At 42.2% G+C, this 27,783-nt stretch overlaps 2 protein-coding genes across 4 annotated transcripts in view; both read left to right on the top strand.

Moving 5' to 3' along the window:
• The first annotated feature begins 5,309 nt into the window (after positions 1-5,309).
• POPDC3 (popeye domain cAMP effector 3) lies at positions 5,310-24,609 on the top strand. 3 transcript variants are annotated; one of them, XM_082048041.1, is made up of 5 exons: positions 5,672-6,147; positions 6,894-6,994; positions 15,081-15,809; positions 17,538-17,646; positions 18,601-24,609. In XM_082048041.1, exons 3-5 carry the CDS (start codon positions 15,319-15,321, stop codon positions 18,919-18,921), a joined length of 921 nt encoding a protein of 306 aa, XP_081904167.1. In that variant the 5' UTR covers positions 5,672-6,147; positions 6,894-6,994; positions 15,081-15,318; the 3' UTR covers positions 18,922-24,609. The 3 variants fall into 3 exon arrangements, with proteins under 3 accessions (XP_081904165.1, XP_081904167.1, XP_081904166.1); XM_082048039.1 differs by lacking the exons at positions 5,672-6,147; positions 6,894-6,994 and adding an exon at positions 5,310-5,444; XM_082048040.1 differs by lacking the exon at positions 6,894-6,994.
• The window catches only part of POPDC1 (popeye domain cAMP effector 1), a 54,463-nt gene continuing 32,013 nt past the window's right edge, over positions 5,334-27,783 (top strand). The window contains exon 1 of the mRNA XM_082048038.1: positions 5,334-5,444. The gene's annotated coding sequence lies outside the window, so the exon portion shown is untranslated. The remainder of the gene's footprint in view (positions 5,445-27,783) is intronic.

The following is a 27,783-nucleotide window of genomic DNA, read 5'->3' on the forward strand; positions in this document are numbered from 1 at the left end:
ATATCAGAAACCATCTCCATGCCTGAAGAGTCTTTAAATACTTGTGATCGAAAGCATCTGCTTTATTTGCCTGACTATAACATAACCTTTTCATTTTCACAGTTGATGTCTTCCTTAGTTATATAATGCTTTGAAGAGCTTTTACATTTACACTCTGTATTTTTAACTTTATATTCTCTTTCCTGAGCAGACACCTTACTTGAGATGCAAACATCAGCCCAGTGAAGCACCTCATCTCACAGAGCCATGTTTCAGCCGCATCCCTTCCCAGTGCAGGCAGCCCACCTTTTACCTAACAGTCTTGTGGTTAAAGCAGCCATCCGAGAAGCTGGAAGTCTAGAACAATTCAAATCTACATCTCTTTTTTAGTTCCATACAAGCTTTTACCATGCTATATTTGCCAGCTTCTGAACACCTAGAGATACTCAGCATCAGCAGGGTATATCTGAGTGAGGCAGAGATGCTGTGGGGCAGTGGTTTTGGTACAAAGTCCAGCTTTAGTGCTGGTTTCCAGATTTATTTTGGTACTTAGCCTTAAACTGTATTTCACCGCAAAGTGCAAACAGTCTTGAGAAAAATCACAGAATGGTTGGGGTTGGAAGGGACCTCTGGAGATCATCTAGTTGAACCCACCTGCTAAAGCAGGTTTACCTAGAGCAGATCACACAGGAATGCATCCAGGCAGGTTTTGTATTTTTCCAGAGAAGAAGACTCCACAACCTCTCTGGGCAGCCTGTTCCAGTGCTCTGACACCCTCAACGTAAAGAAGTTTCTCCTCATATTCAGAGGGAACCTTCTATGCTTTAGCCTGTGCCTGTTGACCTTCATTCTATTGTTGAGCACCACTGGAAGGAGTCTGGTCCCATCCCCTTGACACTCACCCTTGAGATATTTATAGGCACTGATAAGATCCCCTTTCAGCTTTCTCTTCTCCAGGTTGAACAGATCCAGCTCTCTCAGTCTTTCATCATAAGAAAGATGTTCCAGACCCCTAATCATGTTCATAGCCCTAATTCAGGTCTTCCCCCTCCCACACTGAGTTCCCCAAGCACTGGGCTTTCAACTCACATGGTTTTTCTAGACCTCTTCTTAGCCCATAGAAATCTTGGACCCTCCTCTGGTTCCTACATCAGACAACAGCTGAACTTTGTGCAGGGCTCACACCTTTGAGAAGGGGAGAAGCAGGCTCTGAGCCTGTCCTTGGCTCTGCTGCGATCAGGCAGGAACTGAGCTGAGCAATGGCTGTGGCAAGTGCCCTGAGCAAAGTGACTCCGGCCTCATAGAGAAACCACAGAGGGAGGCCCTCTACAAACCTGAAGCTGGGAAAGCGCTCACTGAGTGAATTTAAACACCTCCATCAGCAGCAGCCACAGACTGGGATTCACATACTTCCGTTGCAGCTAAATCCCACGTTGGGGATTTCTTCTACCTCTTCTAGATGCTTCTGCCTGAAATGAGCTGAGGTTCAGAAGAGACGGTTTCCAGAAGGAAAAATCCCCTCCCCTGTGCTCAGGCTACTTCAGGGTGTGAAGTCATTGGTTGGGGAACTATATCCCCCACACGCTAGCTATGGAAATCCAGGTGGAGAAGCAGCTAGGGCTCTCCAACTTAACTGCAGCTGAGGATACTCAATCCCAAGTCTATTATCTGGAAGCCTTTAAAAGTGAAAAGATAAAAACTTGAATGCATTAGTTAACATTTTACTTGACTGATGCACAAAAAAAAAAAAGTGCCTTTTGCCTAAATTAAAACTATTTTATCTGTACCTGACAGGGAATGCTGTTAATTGAATGACATTTTAAAAAAGGTTTCCAATTTGAATTTTGCTCAGTTCTGCAGGCTGCATATGAGCTGAACTACGGGATTATATTGTTATGACACAACTTGGTTGATGTCTTGCTTGTAAAAGATAGCAATAAAAAATAGTTTGCTACCTGAAAGCAACCCTGATTCTTCTTACTTCAGTTGTACCCACAAATAAAGAGAGAAGGGGTTTCTGTAGGAGAACCCAGCTATACAAAAGTCTGCTAAAACCTTTTCCAAAGTACATAAGGAGTTTAATTCTCATTCCAAAATGACTAAGAGCTCCTACACAAGAGCCCTCTTGTGACTACCTGGGAAGTACAATATTATGTCCACAGAGGAAAAGCACATCATTCCTTAAAGAGATAATTCATCATGTCACCTGCTACCATATCCCCCTGCTTCATAACTTATTTTTATTGACCAAGGACAATGCAGGGAAAGAAAAAATGCAGTAGAGATTTATTAGACATTTAAAAAGTCTAAGAAAATATAAAAAATCTCCCCCTTAAACACAGTTATTGATAACTTCTTCTCCTAGGGTACAGCATGATGTAAGAAACATCATTACTTCAGAGGTAATGGAGAAGGCAACCATCTGATGTTGTAAGTAAATCCCCCCCTTAGGCAGTTGATGAGGAAATAGATGGGACTGTTTTCTGGACAGTGAAATCACACACTGAGCTTATTTCTTCCTCTGTCTGGGGGAAATTTCTGGCATACCCAAGGGAAGGTCTGGTGCCAGCACTCTGGGGGGACTTTTGGGTATCTGCTCGGGTAACTCTGCCTTGACTGCAGCAGCACTAAGAGCTGCATCTGGAGGCAGGGCTGTTGAGAAGCCAACAGCAACACAATCTGCACATTTTATGGCACTGTCAGACTTCTCATAGGATGGATAGTGGCCAGAGACAGGTGCATCTAAGATACTCCCATAAATCCAATAGAAGGTATGAGAAAGAGCTGTTTATAACCAGACAGAAACTCACGGCATCCAGTTCCATGGCTGAACAGTGGGACTGACCCAAAGACACCAGTTCAGGTGTTCAAGTTCCTGTCCACCTCAACTGGAACAAATCTGGCACCTTCTGTCACCCCTTTCTAGCTGGGCCTTGCTGGCTCCTTGTCCAGGTGCCCTCCCACCCTGGGAACACAGAGCACAGAGCATTTGCCCCTCAACCCAGCACTGCAAAGTCCTGTACAGCTTTTCAGGTTGGAGTTTTGAGCCTCGCTGCAGGCTCTCTTGTAAGCCTACCTTGAGGTATGACCTTTGTATCTTGCCATATTGCTGCAAAGAATAATACTGGTTATAATTTGGTTTTACATTTGTTATTTGACTTTTTTAAAATAGGCATTTTATATAAATACCACAAGCAGTTTTAAATATATCAAAGAGCAGCCTGATGGCTCAAGTGGCTGGTTCAAGGCACGCTGGGCAGTGCTAATCTCTCCTCAGAGCATGGTGGCTTGGACATTTTATTATTGCCTCTCTTGGATCTCTCATCCAGGCGTCATTTTCAAGGCTAGATCAAGAAAGTAATTTGCAGCCTCAGTCTTACTGTGCTAGAGAATATTTGATCTGGAGTTGATTGAATGAAAATAAAAATTATTACAGTAGACTGTTCCTTGGTAACTTGTATGTCTGTGGAGAATTTCGATGACTTGACTGTTACTTCCAACTAAGTACAACTTAAAAAGTGACTTACAGCTATGTCATCAAATTATACTGATTTTCTTGCTTCTTTTATGATGATTAGGAGGAACATGTTTTAACTGATCTAATACTGGTTTATTAGAATAATGTAGTCTCAGCAGACAAGTAGATCAAATTAAAAACTTCAGTAATTACTCCTTCATTGTGTATTTCCCCATGCCTTTGCAATCATCGCAATGAAGAATAAGTATAATGGGTGAATTTATGCCCAATGCAACTGTGATGACTCTGGGTAAGTGGTTGGGTGCCTTCAACCTCACCTCAGTACAAAGAACAACAAAAAAGACAATAAATCAGTACTTCCTCAAGTTTGCCAGTACAGAAATCTCTCAAACGATACTGCTAAAATTAGACAAGTTGTAAAATATCATATGCAAAGGATGTCTGAAATGTATTTGGAGCAGCACTGCAAAAACCTTCAAATGTTTAATTAACTACAGCTACCTTAATACATACTTATAAGATTTATAAAAAAACTTCTCTCAAAAATATTAAATATAAAAATAAATATTCCACAATCAGATAATGAAGTTTTGAATATATGTAACTCAGGATAGCTTTGAGTTAAACTGCTCTGGCTCTTTGTTTTCTCAGGTTTTAGGAGAATTTATTATTGTAAAAGTTCAAATATCTTTCCTGGAAAATATGGAGCTAAAAATGTTTTTAAAAAAAATCAAAAACTCCCTTGGGAAAGCAAGTTCACAAAGGTTTTATGAAAAACCCTAATCCCTCTACTTCGAGCATGACAGGTTGCTCTGTCCTCTTATCTCTGGAGAAGTTCATGAGTGCATTGCCTTGCTGTATAATGGATGTGTCAGCGTAGTGTGGGACCTTGGAGCTGGCCACTGGCAAGCACACAAGCTTATCCACATTTACTATTTAAAATATATTATTGCTCATGTTTCAGTTTTTGAGAAATAGCCTCTGTAGTAGGAGTTGCACGTTTAATACTCTGTGATTCTTTTGTGTATCAAAAACTTGTAAATCTGTCTCCTTCCATCAAAAAATTCTCTCTCCCCAAGACACAAAGGGATCAGAACAAATGCATGGCTTGTACACTGAATAGGTTATGTATTGACACTATATCAACACTTCTAACTATATTTTGGTGAGGCATATTCTTGTTCTGAAACGAATTAACTAAAGACTGTGCATAAATAGGTGCACCAGTCATGTAATGAAGGAAACCCTGAAGGCATCCATCTCCCTTCCGAAGAAACATGCTGCTGAGGTGAGTAGGTGAACGGGAAGTAAAATGCATTTTTATTTATTCCAAACTAATGGTTCCAGACAATTTAACCCGAGACAGAGGTACCAAAAGAGACGCCTCTCCCCGCGTGTCTCCAAAGCCGCGGGTTTTGCGTGGAAGTCCCAGCCGAGCACCCGGGCTGAAGCCGCGGCGGGTTTTAAGGTGCGCAAGTTTAGCGAGCGGCACCGCCGCGGGCTCTGCCGTCCCTGAAGGGTCTCCGCAGCCACCGGCGCCGCCTCCGCCTTCCCCCGCCCGCCCCTTCGACGCCTTCAGCACCCACCGGCAGCCTGGAGCGGCGGGACAGGCTGCCGGGAAGGGGGAGTGCGGCCGCTACCGCAGGAGGGGCGCGGCGGGACGGGCGGCAGCGCCCGCCTCCTCGGCTCTCCCGGTCTCGGCCCGTGCGGCTCGCCTCCGCTCGCCTGGGGTTCACCCGCCGCCCGCAGCCCCCCGGGGCCGGCGGGAGGCGCCTGCGCGCTGCGGCCGCTCGGTGCCGGCCCCGGAGCTGGCGCCGCCCGCAGCCTCCCGCCGGCTTCTGCCTATTTTAGTCACAGCGGCGGCTCGGTGGCCGCGGTGGGATGTCGTGCCGGCAGTGCCGGGAGCGGCGAGGAGCGGCACCTTAAGCCCGTCCCGTCCGGGCGGCCGGGAAACTTTTCCGAGGGCGCGGGCAGAGGCACGGGGCAGGTAAGGGCCGCGGGCAGGGCGGGAGCCGAGCCGAGCCGGGGCGGGCTAATCCCGGCGCTTCCTCCGCCCGCCCCCCGCCGGCGCTGTCCAGTCAGACAGCGCGCGGAGCGTCGCCCCGTTCTGCCCGGGGCCGGGGACCGAAGGGGAGCCGGGGACCGAGGGGGAGCCCGGGACCGAGGGGGAGCCCGGGCCGCGTCCCGCCTCGCTGCGCTCCGGGGACACCCGCCTGGGGCCTGGGGCGGCGGCGAGGACTGGCCGTCGGGGGAGGGCTGCTGCCCCGAGCGCTCGGCGGCGTCCTGGCTGTGTGTGCCGGGGAGTAGCCGCGGGCTGGCCGGGGCCCTCCCGGCCCCGGGAGGAGTGCGCTCCGCCCCAGCACGCCTCGCTGGTGCGGTCCGGCAGCGGTAACCGGAGCCCCCGAGTTATAAAGGAGCGGGGCAGACTGCCATGAGCTTCCCCTCCCGAGGTCTCTGTCAGAAGTGAGAGTCTTCGTTATGTCTCTCGGGTTTAGGGTTTATTTCTAAGCAAAGCGTGGTTCGTGGTTTCGGGTTTCTCCTCGGGTGCAGCTGCAGCCCACTCACAAGAGCTGACTCGAGTATCCTGCTTTCACAAAGCCAACCCGGGGGCCGGGGATTTCTTCCACTGACTAGGGGTTTGCTTGGTGGGCTGCCGTTACTTGACTCTTCTCTCTTCTCATCAACAAATGGTAAGAGCAGATGAACCCTGAAATTAAGATCTGGTTTTGCATTTGCAGTTGTTTCTTTCCGAAGAGAAAATGAATGACACAAAATGCTTCTTCTCCCCAAACTATAATATTTTTTTTCCGAACATGTTTTTCCAAACTATAATATTTCACCACATTTTCTTCAGCTGTTCTGTAAAGCTCTGTGTGTGTTTAGGTTGTCAATCACTTTATGGGCAAACATTTTATATAGCTGATCTCTTGTAATATTGAATCATGGACCACCTGGTAGTGTTATAAAGATGTCACTGATGAAATCTGGCTTCCAGAACTTGGGCTTATTGCCACCCTGTTGATTAATGGGAATATGATGGTATATATGCAAATAAAAATGTCTTCACTGACCACAGCAAAACAAGAAATAATTTCCACATCTGTAGAACTTGCTGTTCAGGCTTTCCACAAAGTTCTGTGTGGTGCCAAATAATAAAGTAGCTTAAAATGTCAAGTTTTTAAGAAATGCCTTGCTTGCTAAATAGTAAGTACGCTGCAAGTCCTGTAGGGAGGAGAAGAGGTATTGAAACATAAGGAAATGTGATACAGGTAATTGTAAAGGCAAAGTTTGTGGCAGGAAAACTTTTTATGGGGGAAATTCAGAACAGAAAGTTTATTAAAGATTCAATAACAGCATTGTTAGCTGAAACAACTTTTAATCATTTTATTAGGTGTGCAGGCTCTTCAGAGATGAGATTTCATTTTTATCATTTTAGTGTGTTTCACTGCCTTCCGAAAATGAAGTTTGATCAGTGTCTCAAGGTGCTGATACAGTACCTGTAACCAGGCATGCCGCCGCTGCCCAGACACAAATCAGGTATTGTACAGTGAACAAAGCCTCAGTTTGTGGTTGTATTATGTGATGAAACTAAAAGTATTCCGGCTCTCATAGAAAACTAATGAAAGTGGTGCTAAACCAGTGCAATGTGTATGGTTCTGCCTGGCTCTGCTTTGTATTTAAAGCCGTATGACACTCCTTCCAGCAAAGCAGAGAGCGGACCTAAAGATAAATAATTTCAGGAGCTCTATTAGGGCATCCTCGCTGCCTTTCACTGTGTTTCACTCTGGTGTGGAGCTTATGGGGTACATAAATGTGGCATTTCGTGACTCAGCATGCTGTTTGGTTGAACACATGGCTCATGAGACTACTTCTCCATAATCCAGTTGTACATGGAAGGGTAGTGTGATGAACCAAGCCTCTGTGTTTGTTTCTTTTTTTGGAAAATGAAGTTCACATCAGGTGGTTGGTTTCACGGGAATACTTTCCTGTCCAAAGGACATACTACACAGTACCAATGCATTTAAGCTGAATTTTGCAGGGTGCAGCTTTAGTTCATTAACACAGTTTTAAAGCACTTGTGAAATAGGCATTGTAGCTGCTTTCTCTGTTATTAATTTAAAAGTTAAACTGTAGAAAAGTTTGAACTTGCACTTCACTTTGCAATAAAACAGAACCCAGCATTATTTGGCCAATGCTGTTCAATATACAAGAACCTTGCTCAAATTTACCCAAGTGGTAGGAATGCGTAGTTAGTTTAAAAAATGTCTGACTGTCCTCCCATATTCATGTTTCTTAGGAGCAAAAGACCTTAAAAAATGAGGGAGGGGATTATTTGTCTTAGTTTGACGGGAATGCCACATGTACTTATGGTTCATCAGTTCTGACTGAAATTGGAAGAAAATCTGTATCCTATCAGATACTGTCTAGATGATAAAATGGATAGCATCTTCCATATTGGCTTTGCAACCACAGAGGATTGCATTGTATATTTTACAGTGATAAATGAGCAATCGTTCAAGTACTGTAAGCTGTGTATAGTAAGCTGGTCTTTAAATATTTAAAGACTAAATAATAGCAGCTTCACTGTATGCAGTGCTTCTAATGAACCTTAAACTATTCTGTATTGCTGTTGGTTTTCTTTCGCTCTTGATGCCCCCTGCTCTCCCCCCACCCAGGTTTTTTCCACTTCTTAAAAAGACATAAGTAGAATCAGGCCTTCCCAGCTGCAGCCAAACAAGCTCAATGACTGGAAGGCCCTATGAAAAGACTCCCATTAAAGTGCTCTGCTTTGGAGAAAGCAGTTCTGCATAGGCTGCTGCAGGGAGGCAGGAGTCAGGCCCAGCCTGGTGAGGAGGACAACCAGTCATCAGCCTCATGGCATTGGTGGGTTGTTTGTCTGGACCATTGGCTTCAACATAGGGGTGTCTCCAGGGTTAGGCAGCAGCTGACTGAAGGGGGTTCTTGGTTAAACAGCCTTGAACATGGGAGCCTAAATTTTGCCTAACCAGAGCTGGATTTTGTGTCCAAAAAACTCCAGCTTCACAGCTGGTTATTTTTCAAGGCTTGCCTGAAGGCAGTGAAGCGCCACGGATGGTTGGACGTGCCCCAGCTGCTTGTTTTGTAGCTCTGAGCATTCCCAGAAGGATTGCTCTCCAAGAAGGTGTCACTTCACTCAGGTGCTCTGGGGGCAGGGGTCCAGTTCAGGAGCTGCAGCCTGTGTGGCCCAGAGGCACTGGAAGTGGGCTACTGGAAGGACTAGGACCCCAAGGGGTTACTGAAAGGACTGGGAAAGGTGTATGATGGCTTTTCCTAGGGTCTGAGATGCTTTACCTTCCAAGTGACAGCCTGTGCTGAGAGCACTGATCCAGGGGGTGAGGCGTAGCGATGAGACATCAGTGAGACACAAGATGCCTTCCTCAGCCCACAAGACTGCAAATCCCTTTTCCTGCTCCCATGAGGGTGCCCAGAGTGATTCATTTTGGCTCATGTGGGCAGGTCACTTGCTGTCCTTCTTGTTGAAGCTGTGATGTTGCACAGAAAGGAGACTGAGGGAGGACAAACTGTGCTGCAGTCACTCTTCATTCTGTGATGGGGATACTTGCCCGGGCAGCAGGATCCTGAGACTTGGCTGGCAGGGTGGCATATGTGTTTCATGTTAAAGCATTCATTGATAAAACATCCCTTTCTTTTAAAAATATTGCCAGGAAAAATGCTGACTCCATATGGATGAAGGTTTCTGCTGGAAGGTCTATATGAGGAATAAGTTGAGAGACATACCTGTATTCAGGGTTTTCTGTTTTCTAAAGTAGCTAAGTCTGGGTATCTAAGATAGGCTTCTGGATTTCATTGGAAAGACCAGGTATGTAACTTTCTAGGTATATAAAACTTGTTTTTATTAAGTAACTTCAGACAAAAGTCCAGAAGACGTTGTTGTGATCATCTAATCTAACTTCCTAGAGAACAAAAAAATAAAATCATATTAAATCAATTCATTTTTTAATAAAGACTTATCCAGATTTATTTTAGGTACCAGGCAGCATCCTAACTTCCTTAATTTCTGGCAAAGGAAATCTTTAAAGCTGTCCCATTAGTTAATTACCTTTGCTATATATGCTTTTGTATCTTTGTATATATGTAGTTTTACCGTGACTGATTATCCCGATACCTTTGTCTTTTGGATTGCGTAGTCCTTTTTGGACTCATCCTCCTTACATTTTTACTTCCTGAATAGATATTATGGGCCGTGATGAAGATACTTTTGCCTTCTCTGTATTGCACAGGCTGTATTTTTGGGGGGAAAACAGTGTTATCCAGTATTTGAATTACTGTTGTCTAGGATATAATCTCAAGAAGTTTAAGGTAAGCTAGATTATGAGTTTCTGTTGTTAGTTACTGTCCTAATTGCTGTATGTATGCTTTGAGCCTGGAATAGGTTCAAGGACAGTTTGTCACTGAAAATAACTTATTTTCCTGTACTTGCCTATAGGCACATGGCCATACCTGTCTGTAGGTGCAGAGCTCCTCCGTGCACTGCGTTAGTTAGACACCGCATTGCAATTAAGAGTTTGGTTGTCTCGGTCCCTTTGGGTATGTAACCTCAAGTGAAGAACTGCAGAAGGAAAGTAGCCTGGGGAAAGCGTGCTACAGAAACAACAGCTGAGAGCAGTAGGTGTCAGTAGGGGGGCAGAGAAAGGAGATGTGGGGCAATCGAAGGAAGGGGTACATTAATCAATGTATGCAATTGCACTGCATGTTAAAGGAAAGAGTTGCTAAAATGAAGGAGCGGACCAGATGTAACTTGACAGCCTAGAGAGGGTGTTCAGAGCTCATCCCTCTGGAAGCATGGGGGCATCAAGGGACCCTTGGCTGGAGGGACTGCTTGGTTCCTGGCGCAGCTGCTGGAGCAGCTTCGCTGACTGCAGCCATACGCTACCTCATGTATGAGCATCCGCACTGTAGATGGCTAAAGCCAGTGAGACAAATCTTGTTAAATCCAGCATAATCTCATTTTGTATATGAAAGCATATATGTTATGAAGGAAAACCTTCCCTTTTGCTTCCAAACCTGTAGCAGGCAATGTAGTTCATTCAGGCTGGTTACATGATCAGCATGTATGGCTCTACAGCCTGTAAACATGTTCAGGGTGAAAGTGCTGAGGGCTTTCTGGCTAAATACTTGGCATAGTACAACTACAGAATGGAGTATTCAAACTCTGAATAGCTGTACTTTTGGCTTAATTAAAAAGACCAAAGAGAGAACTGCCGGTGGCCTCAGGGCTTTTTAGGGTTTATTTTTTGCAGAAATTATTGTGATCCAGACACAGTAACTAACACTCAAAGCTTCTCAGAGTTGAATTCTATTCATCAGTGACAAAAATGGGGTAAAGTACCCATCTCTCAAGCAAATTAAAAATGTATGTAGTTGGTAATTCTTTATGGCAATACTACAGTGTATGGGGAAAAAGCTCATTTGGAAAGGTTGTACTATGTGCATTTAAATTACAATATAAATTAATCCTGTTTTGACTGGTTTAGTATACTGCTTATATGAAGTTTTAAGTTGCTGGAGGGTATTTATTTTGGTGAATATAAGTGAAATACTCCATGTTCTGCTTTGAAGCTCCAGTAAACTCATGGATTTTAACGCTTTCTGATGACAGCTTAGTCTTTTGGCAGTGCTGTTGTTTGTTTTGAAGAAGTCCATACCACTATATATTGCTCACATCTCCAGTCTGGATTGATTTTTTTCCCAGCACTTGATCTGCTCTTGCTGGAGAGTGTGGGACATGTGGTGGAGCAAAACATCCAGAAGTGCCGCAGTGATTCAGCCTGTGTCGATAGGGCATGTCTCCTTCCCAAGCTGGGAGGAGACCTCTTCCATTCTTTGATTGGGATCAAGGTTTAGTGGAGGACGTGGCAGTGTTAGGTTTGTGGTTTGACTTGATGATCCTAAAATTCTTTTCCAGTCTAAATGATTCTATGATTCTGTGTGCCTGTGGTTCTGGCAGCCTATGAATGTCAATGTTGTATTATTCTGAATATGATAGTCACAAAGCAGAGGCTGTGCTTGTGCCTAGTGCTCCATCTTCTCTTTCGGCAGGGGACAGAGTAGAAAGTATTCAACATTTACTTGGGAAAGATACAGTTCTTCAGGCTTATGATCCAAGATATCTGCTTTAAATGCAGTTTCCCACTGAAGGTTGCCTGATTACCACCATCAAATGAACCTGTAGCAATAAGTGTTCATCACGGGCAGGGCAGCTGAAGCAGAACATCAAACGAGGCCATGTCAATTGGCACGTTCCCTGAACTGGTAGCTTAAAACACTGATGCATCTCAGTGAAAGGATGGTATCCCCTCTGGGTGTGTACAAACTTGGCAATGCGGTGCTACTGTGGGTGCTTTGTAGACAGCACCTCCTCTGTGGAGGATGACTCGGACTTGGTACCACAGCTGTTTGGCTTTTTGGTTTGGGGGATTTTTCATGCCCCACCCATGCTTGCAGTAGATGAATGGTTTAATTAGAGTGACTGTTCTGAAGCCCTCAAGTTTAAATTTTGCATTTGTAGGAACTATGAAGAAAAATGTGAAAAGCGTTATCTAGTGCTAAATACCAACCAAATTATAAATTTTACTATACTTAGGCACATACATCCTACTGTCTCTGTTCTCATAGAATCATAGAATGTCCTGAGTTGGAAGGGACCCACAAGGATCATCGAGTCCAACTCCTCTTCCTGCATATGACAACCCCACAGTTCACACCATATGTCTGAGGATGTTGTCCAATCACTTCTTGAACACTGTCAGGCTTGGGGCCGTGACTGCCTCCCTGGGGAGCCCGTTCCAGTGCTCCACCACCATTCTATTTAATACTTCATTAAACAAAAAAAACTACCAACAAGTTTCGTCTCCCAAATAATAGAATAATTTCTTGATTCAAAAGAGGTGAATTATTTCTTTTTGCCTGCAGTTCACTGGCAGCAAGCATGCCTGCTTTTCACCATAGCCCTGAGAAAACAGCTTCATTTAGCAGTAGCCTTCATCAGCATTTCCAGAGGGTTAGTTTTTTCTGCATTATTTACGTAGCTCAGGAGCGTGTCATGTTGGTGAGGCTGTATCTTGTGCCAGTGCTGGCCTCCCTTCTTCATCCCTCCTCTTGCCTGGATAGAGTACAGGATAGAGGGAGGCCCTCTCCAGCCTGGTGATGCTGTACCACAGTGCTGTATCATTAAAGTTCTCATTGTACAGAACTACTGAAATAAGTGGGAATTTTGCATGCAGTCTGTTTTGCATACTGTCTTTTTGGAAAACAGGTCCCATTCCAAAAAGAAACAGTTACAAATACAGGATAGTTTTTCCAGGGCTTTGGTTTTGTGTAAGATGACCCTCTATCTGTGTCCTAGTGGTGTACTGTTCTTTCAAAATTATTTTGACCCATTTGGTCATGAATAGGTGTTTTAAAGCAATGCTGTGAGTTGTAATGTGGGCTGACTGTGAATGCTATAAGCAAATTGGAAATTGAACATAAATTTTGTGGAATTATTGCAACATTATGTCAAATTATTGCAATGTGTGGCTTTACATGATAAAAAGACATTGATAATGGAAAGTAGATTACAGTATGGATCCACGGTGTTTTGTTTGTGGCATGCATATAGCTTCCCATGTAACTTCTCAGTCATGGTTCAATTCAAACCACTGAATTGTTTTGTAGAAATTAGGTTCTTATGAGAACTGCTCAGAGCAAAATGTTGGCAATAGAGTAAAAGTATTAACAGTAATCCATAGTCACTGTTAGCAGTTAATCTATTTCAAAAAACAAACAATCAAACAAAAAACTTCTGGTGCTGATTTTTGACCGCAGTGGAAATGCTGACTGGATTCAGAAGTTCCAGTTTTATTTTCTTTCTGTTCAGAAATCTCACCCCTTGGTCACAGAAGTACTGCTTAAAATTCCTCATGCTCTTGCCATACCCAGGTAACTTCCTCGTAGCTGATGCAGTTCTCATCTCCCATTCTCCAAGGGCTAAATCCTGTATCAGAGAAGAGTATTTGGGTAAAGAGGCAAGAAGCAAAGCTCATAGCTACAAAGTACTTTATTCTTATAATGCTAGTTCTACCACCGTAGTAGGATATTAAGCACTTTCAGATTTGAAAGGGACCTTGCTCTTTAGCTGTTATATTTTTATGGGTCAGTGACTTCCCTACTACCACTTCCAGAGAGGGAGAGCTCTCCTCCTAACCTTTTCTTCTGAACTCTGCCACTTGGTTGTATAGGATTTTATGTCTTCATTTAGCATTAGTATTTTTGAATCATGGAATTAGTGTTGGGGTTTGAATAAACTTAAAAGTAGTGAAGCTGTAGCAGCTAGGAAATATGATATGACTTTGCTTTATTAATTTTTTTAGGCCCGTCACTGTTAAAAAAACCCAACAAAACCCACCAAAACACAACAACAAAACCCCCACTGCAAGCCCTGCTGAATGGTGTTGGATGCTTCACTGCACCAGCAGTACTTTTAAAGTATTGACTTCTGTGGCTCTTGGGCGGGGGGGGGAAAGAAGCTACCTTTGATATTGTAGAGAATCTAATGATTTAGGTGGCAGATGTTTCTTAGCTTCCTTGCTGTTTTACTGGGAATAGGAACAGTTAAAGACTTAGAGTTTCAGTCCTGATTACACTACTGATAGACTCTGGCTTTGCAGTTTCTACTACGTCTAATCTTACATTGAAGCATGTATTTTTACTTCAACAGACAGACACAGAAAGCTGTTTTTTCATGCTTTGCAGTTGTCTGTTTTGCTTCTTATTTAATTCTTGGGAATAGATTATAATTTGGAGACAAATAGCATGTTTAACATTTTACAGTGTTGAACAATAAAATTATGAGGGTTGTGGCATGAAATTATACAAGGTAGAACTTCAAATGTTATAAAATTGATTTGTAAATGCCCTTTGAAAAGTATTTTGCAGAATTACTTAGTGTTCTAGTAACGTAATCTGTATAAGTCTGCCTTGAAGCTTTGTAGTCTTCTTTATACATGACAGCTTATTGCCTGTCATCCTTGGAGTAGGAAAGTCCATCTCTCATGATACTTGGGTTTCTCTTATTGTGGAGTTTGGGGATGTAGTTTGTTGTCTCTGGGGACAGAGCAGCCTTAATGGTAACAGAAACACAAAGCGGAGAAAATAAAGTGACTTGACAGAAATCCAGAGTGACATGGAGGAGTTGAACAAGGGACAAGAGTTCACTGTCTCTACTTGTTCAAGAGGTAGGTAGAGCGTTAAGTGAGACTTGCAGATGGCAGGTTCATGACCAACAAATGTAGCTACTTTCTCAGCAGTTAGGCTGTGGAAAGACTTGTCACAGGATGCTGTGGACCCGATGTCCAGGTTTACAGGGATTCAGCAACAATTCAACAGTCACTACAGGGTTCATAGATACAGGAACATGATATTCAATTGAATGAATATTAAGGTTTGATCCTGGAATCACAGAGCTACAAGGGGAGTTGGGTGAGTGTAATGCAGTCTGTGGTTTTAGACAATAAAAGCTTTGATAGAGTTTAATTGATGAAAATAATTTTATAAGTAATGAATCTTTTCTTCAACTGTCCAGACCAGGTGAAACTGCAGATGACATGGCCAAAGTCAAGACAATACATGAACTGATGAGAGACAGCATGAGCCTCCTACTTGCTGGAAATCCAAAGTGCAAAGTTGCTACCAAAAGAGACCCTGGTGTTATGTGATCATTGAGCAGAGTTTGCAAGAATGGAAAAGCAAAGGACCCCACTAGCTGTGTCGCATAAATAAAATTTTCCAGGATTCAGCTGAATTGAAAAATTGTTCCAACCATGGGAGAAAATGCAAGTTTTTGGGAAAGTTTGATATATGCACATCCTACCTGTACCACCTGGAAGCAAGAGGCAGAGGGATCTATCTACCACCTAGCCAGTATTCTTTTTGTTGTTGGCTTCATGGGTGGAAGTGGATTCTTTGGGCTACTCTATGTCTTCAGTTTGCTTGGATTGGGCTTTCTCTGCTCTTCTGTTTGGGCTTGGCTGGATGTCTGTGCCGCTGATATATTCTCCTGGAATTTTATACTGTTTGCTATATGCTTCGTCCAGTTCATTTACGTTACCTACCAAGTTCGGAGTGTTTCCTTTGACAGAGAATTCCAGGAACTCTACAGCGCACTCTTCCAGCCTCTGGGAATCTCCTTGACTGTCTACAGGAAAATTGTCTTGTGCTGCGATGCAGAAGTAGTTACCCTGGAGAAGGAACACTGTTACGCCATGCAGGGCAAAACACCTATTGATAAACTGTCCTTGCTTGTGTCAGGCAGGTTTGTATTGGTTTGCTCAGACTTACTGCAAGTATCTTTATTTTTTGCTCCTTCTTGAAGATGGAAACAAAAAGAAAAAGCCTGATTTGTGTATTGTTTGTTCGTTTTCCAGTACAATAGATGAAATATTAATGCAAGTAATATAAATATTAATAGGCTAAATACAGTTGTCTAGGACAGCACTAGCATAAAAGCACTAAGCACAAAATCTGTAATAGCAGAAAGAAAAGGATTTTAAGTCATTCTTTTCCAGACCACTGTATCATAGCACTTAACAGGTTAGGAACAAATGTGTGCTTCAGTCTCCAGGCTATGGTTTGCTATCTGTCTACTGCCTAGCTGATGAACACAGCATCTTTCTTACTTTTCTTTGCTAGTATCATCTGAAATGGGACTTAAAGGTAGTTATGAAATAGAACTAATATACTGAGATAAACTCTGATAGAGATCTTGATTTTGATACAGATTGTATTTGGTTTCTTTCGGGGGGGTATGAGAAGGAAGGGAGAGCAGAAAGCCTAAGAGTGACCTTCCATTACAAGGGAACATAGTTGAGCTCTGTCAAGATTTGCAGAACTGAGTCGATAGTTACTGCATACTGTGGCACTTAGTCAGACTTTGAGGCAATAAATCTACCTGCTTATACTCCCTGCTTACTGGAGATCCTTATGGCATCTTTGCTGATGCTTTCCTGAAGAGAAATAGTGGCTTTCGTGCTGTAGACAAAGTGGTATGCAGTACTGGACCACCACAAGAGTAGATGGGAGCCTGAAACTCAGCTAATTTAGGACTACTTGCAATATGGATTTGGGTAGTTGGCCCTAGTGACCCCTGGTTCAAAGCATTTTTGGGAGCTCTCTAGAAAGTACCATGTGGAGGTTGCTTCTAGTCGTAGTCATGCGGAAGGAGACATCTCCATCCTTCTACGTGCCCAGGCAGTTAATAATAATGCAGAGAGTTCCTGCTACCCTCCTTCCTGCAGCATAGGGCTGCTGCTTCTGATTTCCTAAGAAGCATTAATCTCAATGCAGAGCAGATGTAAAAAGCGGATTCCTACAGCTTGCTTTTTTTTCTTTTAGCTCAGGAGGTTCAAGAATGCATTTCCTGCTTGTGTGTCTTCAAACTTAAATATTATTTGAAAAGTAGAAAGAAAATCTTTCTTTGGCATCTGCAAATTTTGGACACAGCATTCACACAGAGATCCTGTACCTCTGTGCTCTTCTCTGGCCATGTAATTCCTGTTAAACATTGGGAGAGCCTTACCTAATACATGCCATGGGGAAATCCTGCTTTCCACTCGCTGCTTTTGCTGCCTTCTTCCCTCTAAAATGTGTATTTGCCAAACCAGAAGTATATCCTGTGGCTTTCAAGTGAAGGAGGCACACGATATTATGTGCATTGGTCTTTCACCCCTCCAGTGCACGCTGGCCTTTACATGAGAGAGCTTCCACGTTGCTGCACAGACCTTCCCCAGAGAGAATAATATGACTTGAGTCAGCCCTGGAAAGGTTTCCATTTCAGTTACACGATTGTCTTGTATTCTCTTTAAAACAGCCTGATCAAGTTGTGTCCAAAAATATAATTAGGATACTGTTGGCCAGTGATTGCTTTTTCATCCTCTCAAAGCTAGATTTAAACTCCTCACATAGTAGAAATAACACGTTCTTGTTGGCAGTCATCACTGCTGTACAGGTAGTACTAACAAATTAACACATCTTATCTTGGTAGGATCAGAGTGACAGTCGATGGGGAGTTTCTGCATTATATATTTCCTCTTCAATTTCTGGATTCTCCTGAATGGGATTCTCTGAGGCCCACAGAAGAGGGAATTTTCCAGGTAAAATTGGAACTTGTTTGTTTGTTGTTGTGTTGTTTTTGTTGTGGTTTTGGTTTAATACTGTAGAAAACTGTTGAAGTACTAATTGACTGAGAAATAAGTTCATTTAGTTGTGGGGGTTTTTTGTGAAATTATACAAACAAGAGGCATCCCATTAATTTGAGGGGGCGATTCCTCTTTATCTGCTGGACTAGTTATGCTGTTCATATCTTCTTTCTGTTTGCACCTTGTCATTAAAACAAACGGGTTTTTTCTTAAAGCTAATCCAGGAGGTACACTCTATTTACATTCTTTGGCTGAGAAACCAGGTTTGCAGGAGGTGGGTGGAAGTTGGTGCTGAAGGGGCTTCCCTGCAGGAGGTGAACGGGAGAGCAGGGAAGAGGCTGGGAGTGCTGTGGAGAGGCATGTCCATGGTCCAGCTTGGCACAGGGGGACAGCATGGGACATGGTGTCCATCAGGGCTGCCCCCTGTGACCCATGAGCTTCTTAGGGAACAGACTGCCTTCGCTTCCTTAACACGCCGCTGTCACTTGACTGACACGCTAGCTCCTGCCTGTGTGGATCTGATGTCTTGTGTCACAAGGGCAAATGGCATTTGTTGAGAGCTTTCTTTAGACCTGCCATGCCAGCTGGGGCTGCCGAGGGTGAAGCAGGGAGCGCAGGGCCAAGGCCCACCATCCACCTGCATCCTGGCTGAAGCTGCTGTTCAGCATCGGTGTCGGCATATTGTCACTGAGGCTGACAAGATACAACCTTACAGTCCATTCCCAGTCACTCTTCTCACTTGTCTTTGGCATACTTTGCAGAGCTCTGACTGTATTAAAGGGATTTAATTGCAGTAGGTGCAAAGATGCATTGTGGACACAGCCTGCCTGCCTGCTGAGAGAGCGGAGGTGCTTTTTGAGCAAGGGGAGCAGCAGCATTATCACTGCTAATTTTAATTTTGTCCTATAGGTAACGCTTACAGCAGAGACAGATTGTCGGTACGTGGCCTGGAGGAGAAAGAAGCTGTATCTGCTCTTTGCTAAACACCGTTTCATCTCCCGCCTGTTCTCAATTTTAATCGGGAGCGACATTGCTGAAAAACTATATGCCTTGAATGACAGAGTGCAGGCGGGGAAAGGCTTTAGGTACGATATTCGGTTACCAAACTTCTACCACGTCTCGCTGCCAGAGACCCCTCCAGTGCAGCCCTCCCACCACCTCCAGAGAGGGTCCCCCCGCCGCAAGCCCCCTGGGGTCACAAACTGCAGCTCCTTCAGTGCACAGTCCTAGGGGGCAGAACTCTGCTGCAGCCTTTCCCCAAAGCGAGGAAGAGAAATGCAAAGTGGTGAAGCTGAAGAGCAGAAAAGTAAAGCAGAATGAGACCTAGTCAAGCCAAATTTGACTGACAAGTGCCATTTACTTTCGTTGAAGTAGCTTGAGTTCTTCCTCTCCCTGTAGAGCCAGCAGGTTGGCTTCTGCATTTTGACTGTTTGTGCAATATGTTTCTGTTGATTCTTTTGTTGATCTTCAATCCGCCTTACTTTCGGAGGAAAACAAATCATAGCAGGCTGAAGTTTTATTGTAATTGTGGTGGCCTCTGTGTTGTGTTTTTTAAAATAACAAACCCACTGTATTTGTGATTATACTTTCTCGAAATTATTTGCCATCATGAAGTATAGTCAGTATTGTCAATGAAAACAAGTAAGTTGTCTTCAAAATATAGCAACTTGCTTTAAACATTCGTATTTATACCACATGAAAATTGTCTTAAGTAACATGAAGAATATTGCAGAAAAAGGCTAAGAGACCGATTGTATTAGTTTTGGTTTTTAAAGAAATGAAAGATTTTGAAATACACAGCAAGATTCTTTAAAACAAAAAAAGCCAAACAAAACAATAAATTTCCATCTGTAAGTGATTGGTTTCTCTCCAGCTGTCCTAAAGAGGTATTATGTGAAAACAAACATAAATGTAATTGCTGGCATTAAAAAAGTAAAGCAGTTGTAACTGCTGCAAATATAGCTTAGGGAAATGATTGTGTAGTGTTTCTGATAGAATGTGATGCTATAGGACCTAGGCTTCCACAGTGTCAGTGCCATTCATGACATGTATAATAAATACTGTTAATCAACTGCCAAACCATTGGAGTTTGTTTTACAATATTCTTTTCAGCCAGGTTTGTCAGGAAGTAACTACTTAAGAAACAGCTGCAGCAATAAATACATTTTTTATCTGAAACATCATTGTTTAGCTTCCAGAGTTACTTCTCTGTGCCTATGAAATTCTTGATTTAAAAGGTGTTCTCTCCCTAATTCTGTGGTGCTTTAATGGCATAAGGGAGCACCAGCTCATGCTTTGCTGGAGAGAGTTGGTTTTGACCCTTGAGGTCACTGTGCCTTCGAGAAGTGTCTGAATGTCTTTGCTAACTCACCTTCCTGCTGCTATGCCTGATGCCTGCGAGGAATCAAAAAATAAGAAACATTACTATTTTATGAGACTGGGTTGCTGCTTGATAGATCTGGAGGTAGATCACATTTTTAATATTTTAAAATTGCTGGACTGTTCGGTAGGACAACCGTTGTGTGTTTGTGTATGTGCGGGCATACATATGAGTTTTGATCTTGGGAGTTGTTGCTGGAGCAATTAAAATAATTATACAACCTCATGCTTGAAAGATAACTGTGCAGGATGGATAACAAAGGTATTAGAAATAATATGAAACACCACCTGTTTGAAGGACCTTCAGTGTAGAACAGATAACGTTGCACAAGTTTTGCTTTTAGCTTTATGTCCCTTTCTCAGAGAGGAAAATCTGCTAAACTTAAGTAGCATAGAATGTGATGTGACAATCCCTAAATCCTGCTAATAACCCTTCCACACGATATATTCTGTGTGTATTACATGTTGTGTGAAGTTCCTGAGTCACAAAACTGTTTTGTCTTGGTCGAATGAGAATTGAAAAAATGTGAATGGGGATTTCATTGGCAGCTATTAAAGACCAGCCCAGGAAATCATTAAGGCACAAAGTGCCAGAGGCTGACAGCATGTAGTAAGGACGTACAGCTGTGTGTGCCCTCTTCCTATACTTTTCACGGCTAAGGGACAGGACGGCAGGCTATCTCACCCCATGGGATGACTCAGCACAGGTATTCTCATGTAACTTCAGCGCTGTCATTAGTATCATGTCTTACTTGTCGGCGATGCCTGGGTACCTGAGACAGGTAAGAAATGTGTTGTCTCTTGTGGATGTGGTCACTTGGGCTGTGCCTTGTGTCCCCTGCTCTGTTTCACCCAGCCAAGCTGCTCCTGCCAATCATGCCATGTGCTGAAAACCTGACGCTGTTTTTTAACAGGTGAATCAAAAATAGCCCCCCCAGTCTATCATTCTGATAAAATTTATCACTCTATAAAATGTGTTTATATTTAACGATTTATGTGTTAACAGTCTACAAACTTTAAAAGATTATATCCTAGAAACATAAAAAGATAGTACTCTAGACTTAGACGTAATATAAAGCATCAATTAGTGCTCTCCTCAGTTTTCTTGAATATATGGGCTTGTCCCATATATATCTATAAGAAAGCTTGACTTATGGTCAGTATTTAATAAACTAGAATAATCATCTTCATGTTCAAAATAAGACCCAGGAGTTTTGCCCAGCCAATTCCTGTATCAAGCTTATATTTTTTATTTAAACTATCGCATGCTGCTCAGAAAGATACTTGCTCTGAAGTGATGGGTGCTTCATCACATACTTAGGTAATTTTTTCTTCTTCATGACTGATCTGTGCCTTAGTTTCAGTCTGGTTTCCAACCATAATCCTCTTTGATGCTTTTCTCTGCTGGAATCAGTTACTATCTGAGATATCTGCTACGACGTGTCTGAGTCAATATCTGAACATACTCTTAGCTAATCTTGTTTAGCTTTTGCTACTGTGTTTTTGGGGCTTTGAGTCACTTTTAAAAATTTATTTCCAGTTTTCCAGCATCTGTTTGAGTCATGACTAGCAGAACATTTCATCCGTAGAATTCAGGGTGTATATATCTACAATAATATAAATCCACACAAAAGGACTGGAAGTGAGACAGCAAGCCTCAGCCACCCCTTTTTTAAATCATGACAGCACTTCTAAAATGTACTGTAAAATATGCTCTGGTATGTGACTCATAAATGAATGTTTCAGGAGAGCTGTGTAATCTACCTAACATGTACTCAGACTGATGTCAGTGAAGTAATATGATCTTTTATATCATATACACCCAGTCACTACAGAGTTTGGCTCGTTCAGCTTGGAGAAGAGAAAGCTCTGGGGAGACCTTACTGTGGCCTTTCAGTATCTTACTGTGGCCTTTTAGTATCTAAAGGGACCTGTAGGAAAGATGGGGACAGACTTTTTAGCAGGACCTGTTGGGATAGGACAAGGGGTAATGGTTTCAAACTAAAGAAGGGGAGATTGGGAATAGATATAAGAGAGAACTTTTTTACAATGAGGGTGGTAAAAACTGGCACGGGTTGCCCAGAGAGGTAGGTGGTAGATGCCCCATCCCTGGAGACATTAAAGGCCAGGCTGGATGCGGCTCTGAGCAACCTGATTTAGTTGAACATGTCCCTGCTCATTGCAGCGGGGTTGGATTAGATGACCTTTGAAGGCTTCCAGCCCTTCCAGCCCAAACTGTTCGGTGATTCGAGGATTATTTATAGGTTAGTAAACATTTGGAGCCAGATGCTCTGACTTGAGCATCATACAATTTATGCCTATGTTATTACTTGAGCTCCATAATAATTGGTTTAAGTGAGTAGATACTTGAGTCTGTGCTGCTTTGTGAATTGAGGACACTATGGTAGATCCTTTGCTTGATCTGCAGTAATTCCCCTTTATGGAATTGTTAAAAATGTAAAATGTGAGTAATCTTCTATGGGGTTATGTCTGTATTTGTATACTGTTAAAGGTAAGAGTGACAGAATCTGGTGCACGTGATGATTTCCTCAGTCATCGGCATCAGTTGATCTTCCAGAGTTTTTATAATTATGAACATTGTGCTGGAATCCCCTTTAGAGCCTGCAGAAGGGTCCAGATTTACTGCACAAGTTAAAAAAATACATGGTCTAGGAGAGTACAAAGAGAAAAAAAAATAAATAGCACCACTAAAATTCTTATAGGTTTTATCCAGGAGGGGTTTATTTTAAATTTGGCTTGTGGCAAATTAATTTATTGGATACAGCAATGTATTGTGAGATCTTCAAAGCAAGTCTTACTTACTTAGGGGTCCTGGTGGCAAGCTGCCTGCGGTCCTTTGGCAGAGCAATGCCTGTCTGATAAATGCCTGAAATAAGCATGGGACTCACCCTGCAGTTCTTTCACTAGGTAGTACTTGGTTGACGAATAGCAGTATAAGTACAGGTAACAGATTATAAGCGATGTTTTAACTCCATCATACAACCCTACTCAAAACTACAGAATATCCAGAGAGAATGTATCCCAATGCACTATTATAACTAATAACAATAAGGAAGGCAAATTGTGTTTCATGAAAAAGATTATTTTATGCTGTTGCCTGTGATAATAGAGGTGGAACTTAGTGACTGAGGAGGGCCAACCCAGTCCTACATTTTCAATAATTAATTGCCCTGCAACAAACCAGCAAATGTGATAGTGATCAAAGTAATCTCAGTAACAGAAAGAATGGTGGCAAACTATACATATAGATATATGACCTTTGCTAGGATGAAGCTGGGAAGGCTGAATACGTGCTTGGATGAAATTGTGTAGGTTTTGCCACACCACAAGAAAGTTAAACGCTTGCAGTAATTAAATAATATGTTGGTGCTACGTTTCCAGCAGAAAAAAAGTGCTCTACAGTTTTTGCTTATTGGAAATGATAAATATGAGACATGTTTAGGCTCAATATGCATGAAAAATTAAATTATAATGTTGTAATGCTCATATATACAGGTCTTGCAAACCGTTTGCTAAAAATGAAACAAATCTGTAGCTATTTACATAGAGGAAAACTATAGAGAAGGAAAAGGTTAATATCTATTTGCTGAATTCAGACATTAACAGATTAAATATTGCTCTTTCTAGTCCTGTAATAATTGAATACTCATTCTTCTGTCCCAAAGCGTTAGTATAACAGATATTTTTTACAGTACAACAAAACAACTACCGTATTCAGCTGATTTGTTAATCCCTCCTGAAAATACTTACTTTGATTACATTAATATGCCTAAAAATGTAATAGGTTCAGTGGTCCCAAGGGAGAGCACCCATTTTTTTTCTGTTTGACTAATTCACATTAACTTTCCTTTCTTGTAGATTTTTGTGCCCCTTCAGTTTCTGCTTACCCTAATCCTACTTCTATGTGAATCAAAAGCGTTAATTGAACTTAGTATGTAAATCAAGCCACCACGTAGGTGGAGCTTCATTGATAGGAGTGCATAGGATAAAGGCAGCGCAAGCACAGTCATCTACGAGCCCCGGGACCCGGGGTCATGCCCCAAACCATGGCTTGCAAAGCCCTTCTCTGGGGGAGCTTTGCAGGTGGTTCTGCCAGCAGAAGGTTTGAACCCATAATCATCATTCTACAAGCCACAAATATTGTTAAGTGTTGTCATTGACTGGGAAGAAGTTGGGACACTCCTAAAAGCTTGTGGAGGCAAAAGGATTTTATAGCAGTTATTCTTCTGCTGTGGGTTCCCAGGCAATTTTATTCAGTTGTCAGTTCCACCACCACAGCTCCTAATTTAAAGGATCTGTGGTGTGTTGTGGGGACAGGACTATTTCCCTACTTTAGTGGGGTTTTGATGATAAACAATGGTGAAAGACAGAGGATTAATAACTTGGATACTCAAGTCATATAAATAAACAACTGCAATAAAATTGTGGTAAATAACTGTTTTAGCAGTGAATCTCATATTTTTCATTGCATCCACTAGTAACTCTCCACCCAAGCTTGTCTTGGGCTGAGAAAGACACTGAAGCAAAAAATCCCATTTCATGGATAAATGCTCTAATGATGTTATTGTGTAGAAGTGGTCAGCACCGTCATCTTCTGTAGCAACTGCACATCATAGGCGAGTGTTAAAGCATCGCAGATCTGTGACAGGAGGTGAGCAGGTCCCTGTCCCAGGCAGGGATTTTGGCTGGATGACCGTGAGTACCTGGCAGCCTGCAAAGTGGGGGCTTGGGGTGGGGGGTGAGGCACACATCTCCGTTTAGCATTTCCCACATGTAGGTTTTAGTGGCTTCTGAGAAGCGTACAGGGCATTCTACATAACCAATGCTGGGTTTGGACTTCCAGACACCAACTGTAGGACATAGCTCCAAGGCTGAGATGCTGGCAGGTAGGCTATGGGATGGGTTTAAAATATGTTAGATATGACTCTAAATGTTCCCATATACATTTTCTTACACCAGAGTAAATGCAAAACAACTTAATCCGTTACAAATGTGAGGCAAGCCAGTTCACATCTGCTAGGATACACAAGGATGAGTGTCAGCAGTTATTGCAAAATAGCTGGAAATCCTTAATATGCTTTCTTCATTTAACTCATTCATGTTAAAATGCTTAAAATTTTTAGTTAATCCAGTTGTAGCAGGTATTCTATTTTACTAAGAAATTTAGCTTAGATAAAATATTTTGAATACTTATTCTGAATATGAAGCAAAACTGTCCTGCTTTCCTTTACAGAAAGGTTGGATCCTCTCAGATGACCTTTTTAAGCAGATCTCCCTAGTGAGGTGAATGGGAGTGCTTCTTAAAAACCAGTCATACAGCACCTCACTCTGGTTTTTACTGGATCTCCATTTTCTTGTTTGGTTACGGCTTTCAAAAACATAGTGTCCTTTCAGTATATATGTTCATACTTTAAAGAACTAAGGAGTAATTATTAGTAGGAAAAAAATACAATAAATATTGACATTCTGAAATCAGATATGGAACATACAACATTTTTATACTGTTTTTGATTTTACAAATTATTAGTACTTTTCTCTTTACCATAGTCATTGCTATTTTAGTTCTGAAACTGGTTTATACAGTGGTATACGTACTTAAACTAATCCTACATGCAAAAGCAATAGTCATAAATATATATATATATATCTGTATGCTTATTGTGGTTTGTATCCCTGTTTTTAACCATATCTAGTAGGGGGAGTTCTGTTGCTTTTTTCTTTACCAAACAAAGTAGTAGAATAAACATTCCTTAGAAGATTGGTCTTATTTATTCATTGAAATTAGAGGTTTTTTAATTCTGTATTTGTCTTTACTCTCACAGATCACTCAAACAGTAGCAAGAAGCAGTTGAGGTGTAATACAACTGCACACATTTTGATATGCACGGCTGAAGTCCAGCATCTGAATGTACAGAGCAACATAGTTGAGTTGGACAGTACATGCAGAAGAGATGCTCGCTGGGGAATGGTTCATGCTGACTCTTCTAAAATGGCAGAGGAGGCATTTAATCCAGAAATTGGGTGCTTGAGGTTTATGCTCAAAACAAGGAGTATTTCAAAGACCCTTATTTAGGACTGCTGATCTGCCCAAGTGTATAAACTGCTTCTGCTTGATATTTGGGCTACATCAAACTTGTTTCTGTGCATTTGGACTGAACTTGTGCATTCCTGGTTTGCTTTTTGCTCTTGAACTTTTGCTCCAAGCATTTATTTCTGTTTACTTTCTTCCCCAGTATGTTCCTTCATGGGATTATCCATTTCCTCCCCACTCTTGCTCTCTTCTCTCTATTTCTTTTTGCAAGGAAAAAATTAACTTTAAAAAAGCTACCTTATGCATGCACAGTTCTTCTGAGCTAATCTGTTTACCTTTTCTTCCCCCTCAGTGTGTGGAGTATTTTCACTCTCAAATCCTACATGCTTTCTCTGTCAGTTGTTTAAATAACTCCATAGACTCATCTTCTGCCCCCACTCAGTTCCTCTTTGTCCTCCTTCCTCAAGTTTTTAAGTTAGATTTTTTTTTTTTTTTGAGTTCTGTTTGTCCTTCTGGATATGTTGAACACTTGTTATTTAGTTCCCTTTCTATCTTGAAGTAAAATTCTGAATGGATAATCGATATATTTTTTTAAAATCTTAGAAAATGGTATTTTTTAGTGAAGCTATTATGCAAAGTTCTGGAGATTCAAGCCTAGCCTTCACTTCTCAAAAACAGACACTGGTGAATATTAGAACACACAGCTAAAAAGGACTAGTATTACAACAATACATTAACTGCTGTTGTACCAAAACTGAAAAGCATGCATACATGTATATGCTGGTAATATTTGCAATTCCTTTCATTTATACAGGCTGTCACATAGGTTCACACAAATTCACAAAGATCTCTGCAGGGAAAACATTATGAGCCATGGTTGAGGTGGATTTACCTCAGGATTAACACAGACATCCTTGCGTGATCATTTTGAACTTTCCCTGCATGTGAAAGTTGTCCAAAAAGGGAACAGAGAAATCATATCCAGTTCAACCAGCACTGCCAAACCCGCAGTAACAAGGACCCCTAAGAAGTGGGCTGACAGCCAGCAAGGGGATAAATGCACTGCAAAAATCACTGCTTTATGACTTCTATTCCAATTATATGTGACGTAAGAGCTGCCTCATGTTAACCAAGAGCAACATGTCAATAGCAACTTGAGTCCTGGACAGGCGATGTGGTCAAAACCTGTCTCCAGTGGTCCTCTGTTTCCAGAAACAAGCAGACTCATTGGGGACAGGCTCCCTGTTATTCCCCACCACCCCGGCAGGGCAGTGACAGGTGTGCCGTGACACTAGCCTTAGGAAATCCAATAGGTTTTACAACAGCCCTCTTTTTTTGGGGAGGGTTGAACCATGCGTTTTAGGTAGAGCTACAGCACGCAGAGCAGGCCATTCCAGCAGCAGCCTCGGGAAACGCACTTGTGAGCAGCTCGCAGGCTTGCATGTGTTCACAGAAATCACTCACTGAGCAATTCCAAATAATGAACATACAAATTAAATTGTCAGCAGGAGACCACTCATGTATAATTCGGGAAGAGGAATAATTGCTAAGTGTGATTGAATAAATTGTTTACTGTGCGCAATTTAGATAACTTTAATAGCAAACAATTTTACTCTGCCCTTACACCTCAGGATTGCGTACCCTTTGCATACAACAACCAG

Source organism: Streptopelia decaocto, assembly GCF_964273445.1.
Source record: "Streptopelia decaocto genome assembly, chromosome: 3".
Lineage (NCBI taxonomy): Eukaryota > Metazoa > Chordata > Aves > Columbiformes > Columbidae > Streptopelia > Streptopelia decaocto.

Bases quoted from the DNA above. Each gene is read 5' to 3' on its own strand.
- POPDC3 (XM_082048039.1), top strand. From the start codon at position 15,319: ATGGGAGAAAATGCAAGTTTTTGGGAAAGTTTGATATATGCACATCCT. The intron at 15,810-17,537 runs GTTTGTATTGGT...TTATCTTGGTAG, and splicing joins TCCTTGCTTGTGTCAGGCAG to GATCAGAGTGACAGTCGATG. The intron at 17,647-18,600 runs GTAAAATTGGAA...TTTGTCCTATAG, and splicing joins CAGAAGAGGGAATTTTCCAG to GTAACGCTTACAGCAGAGAC.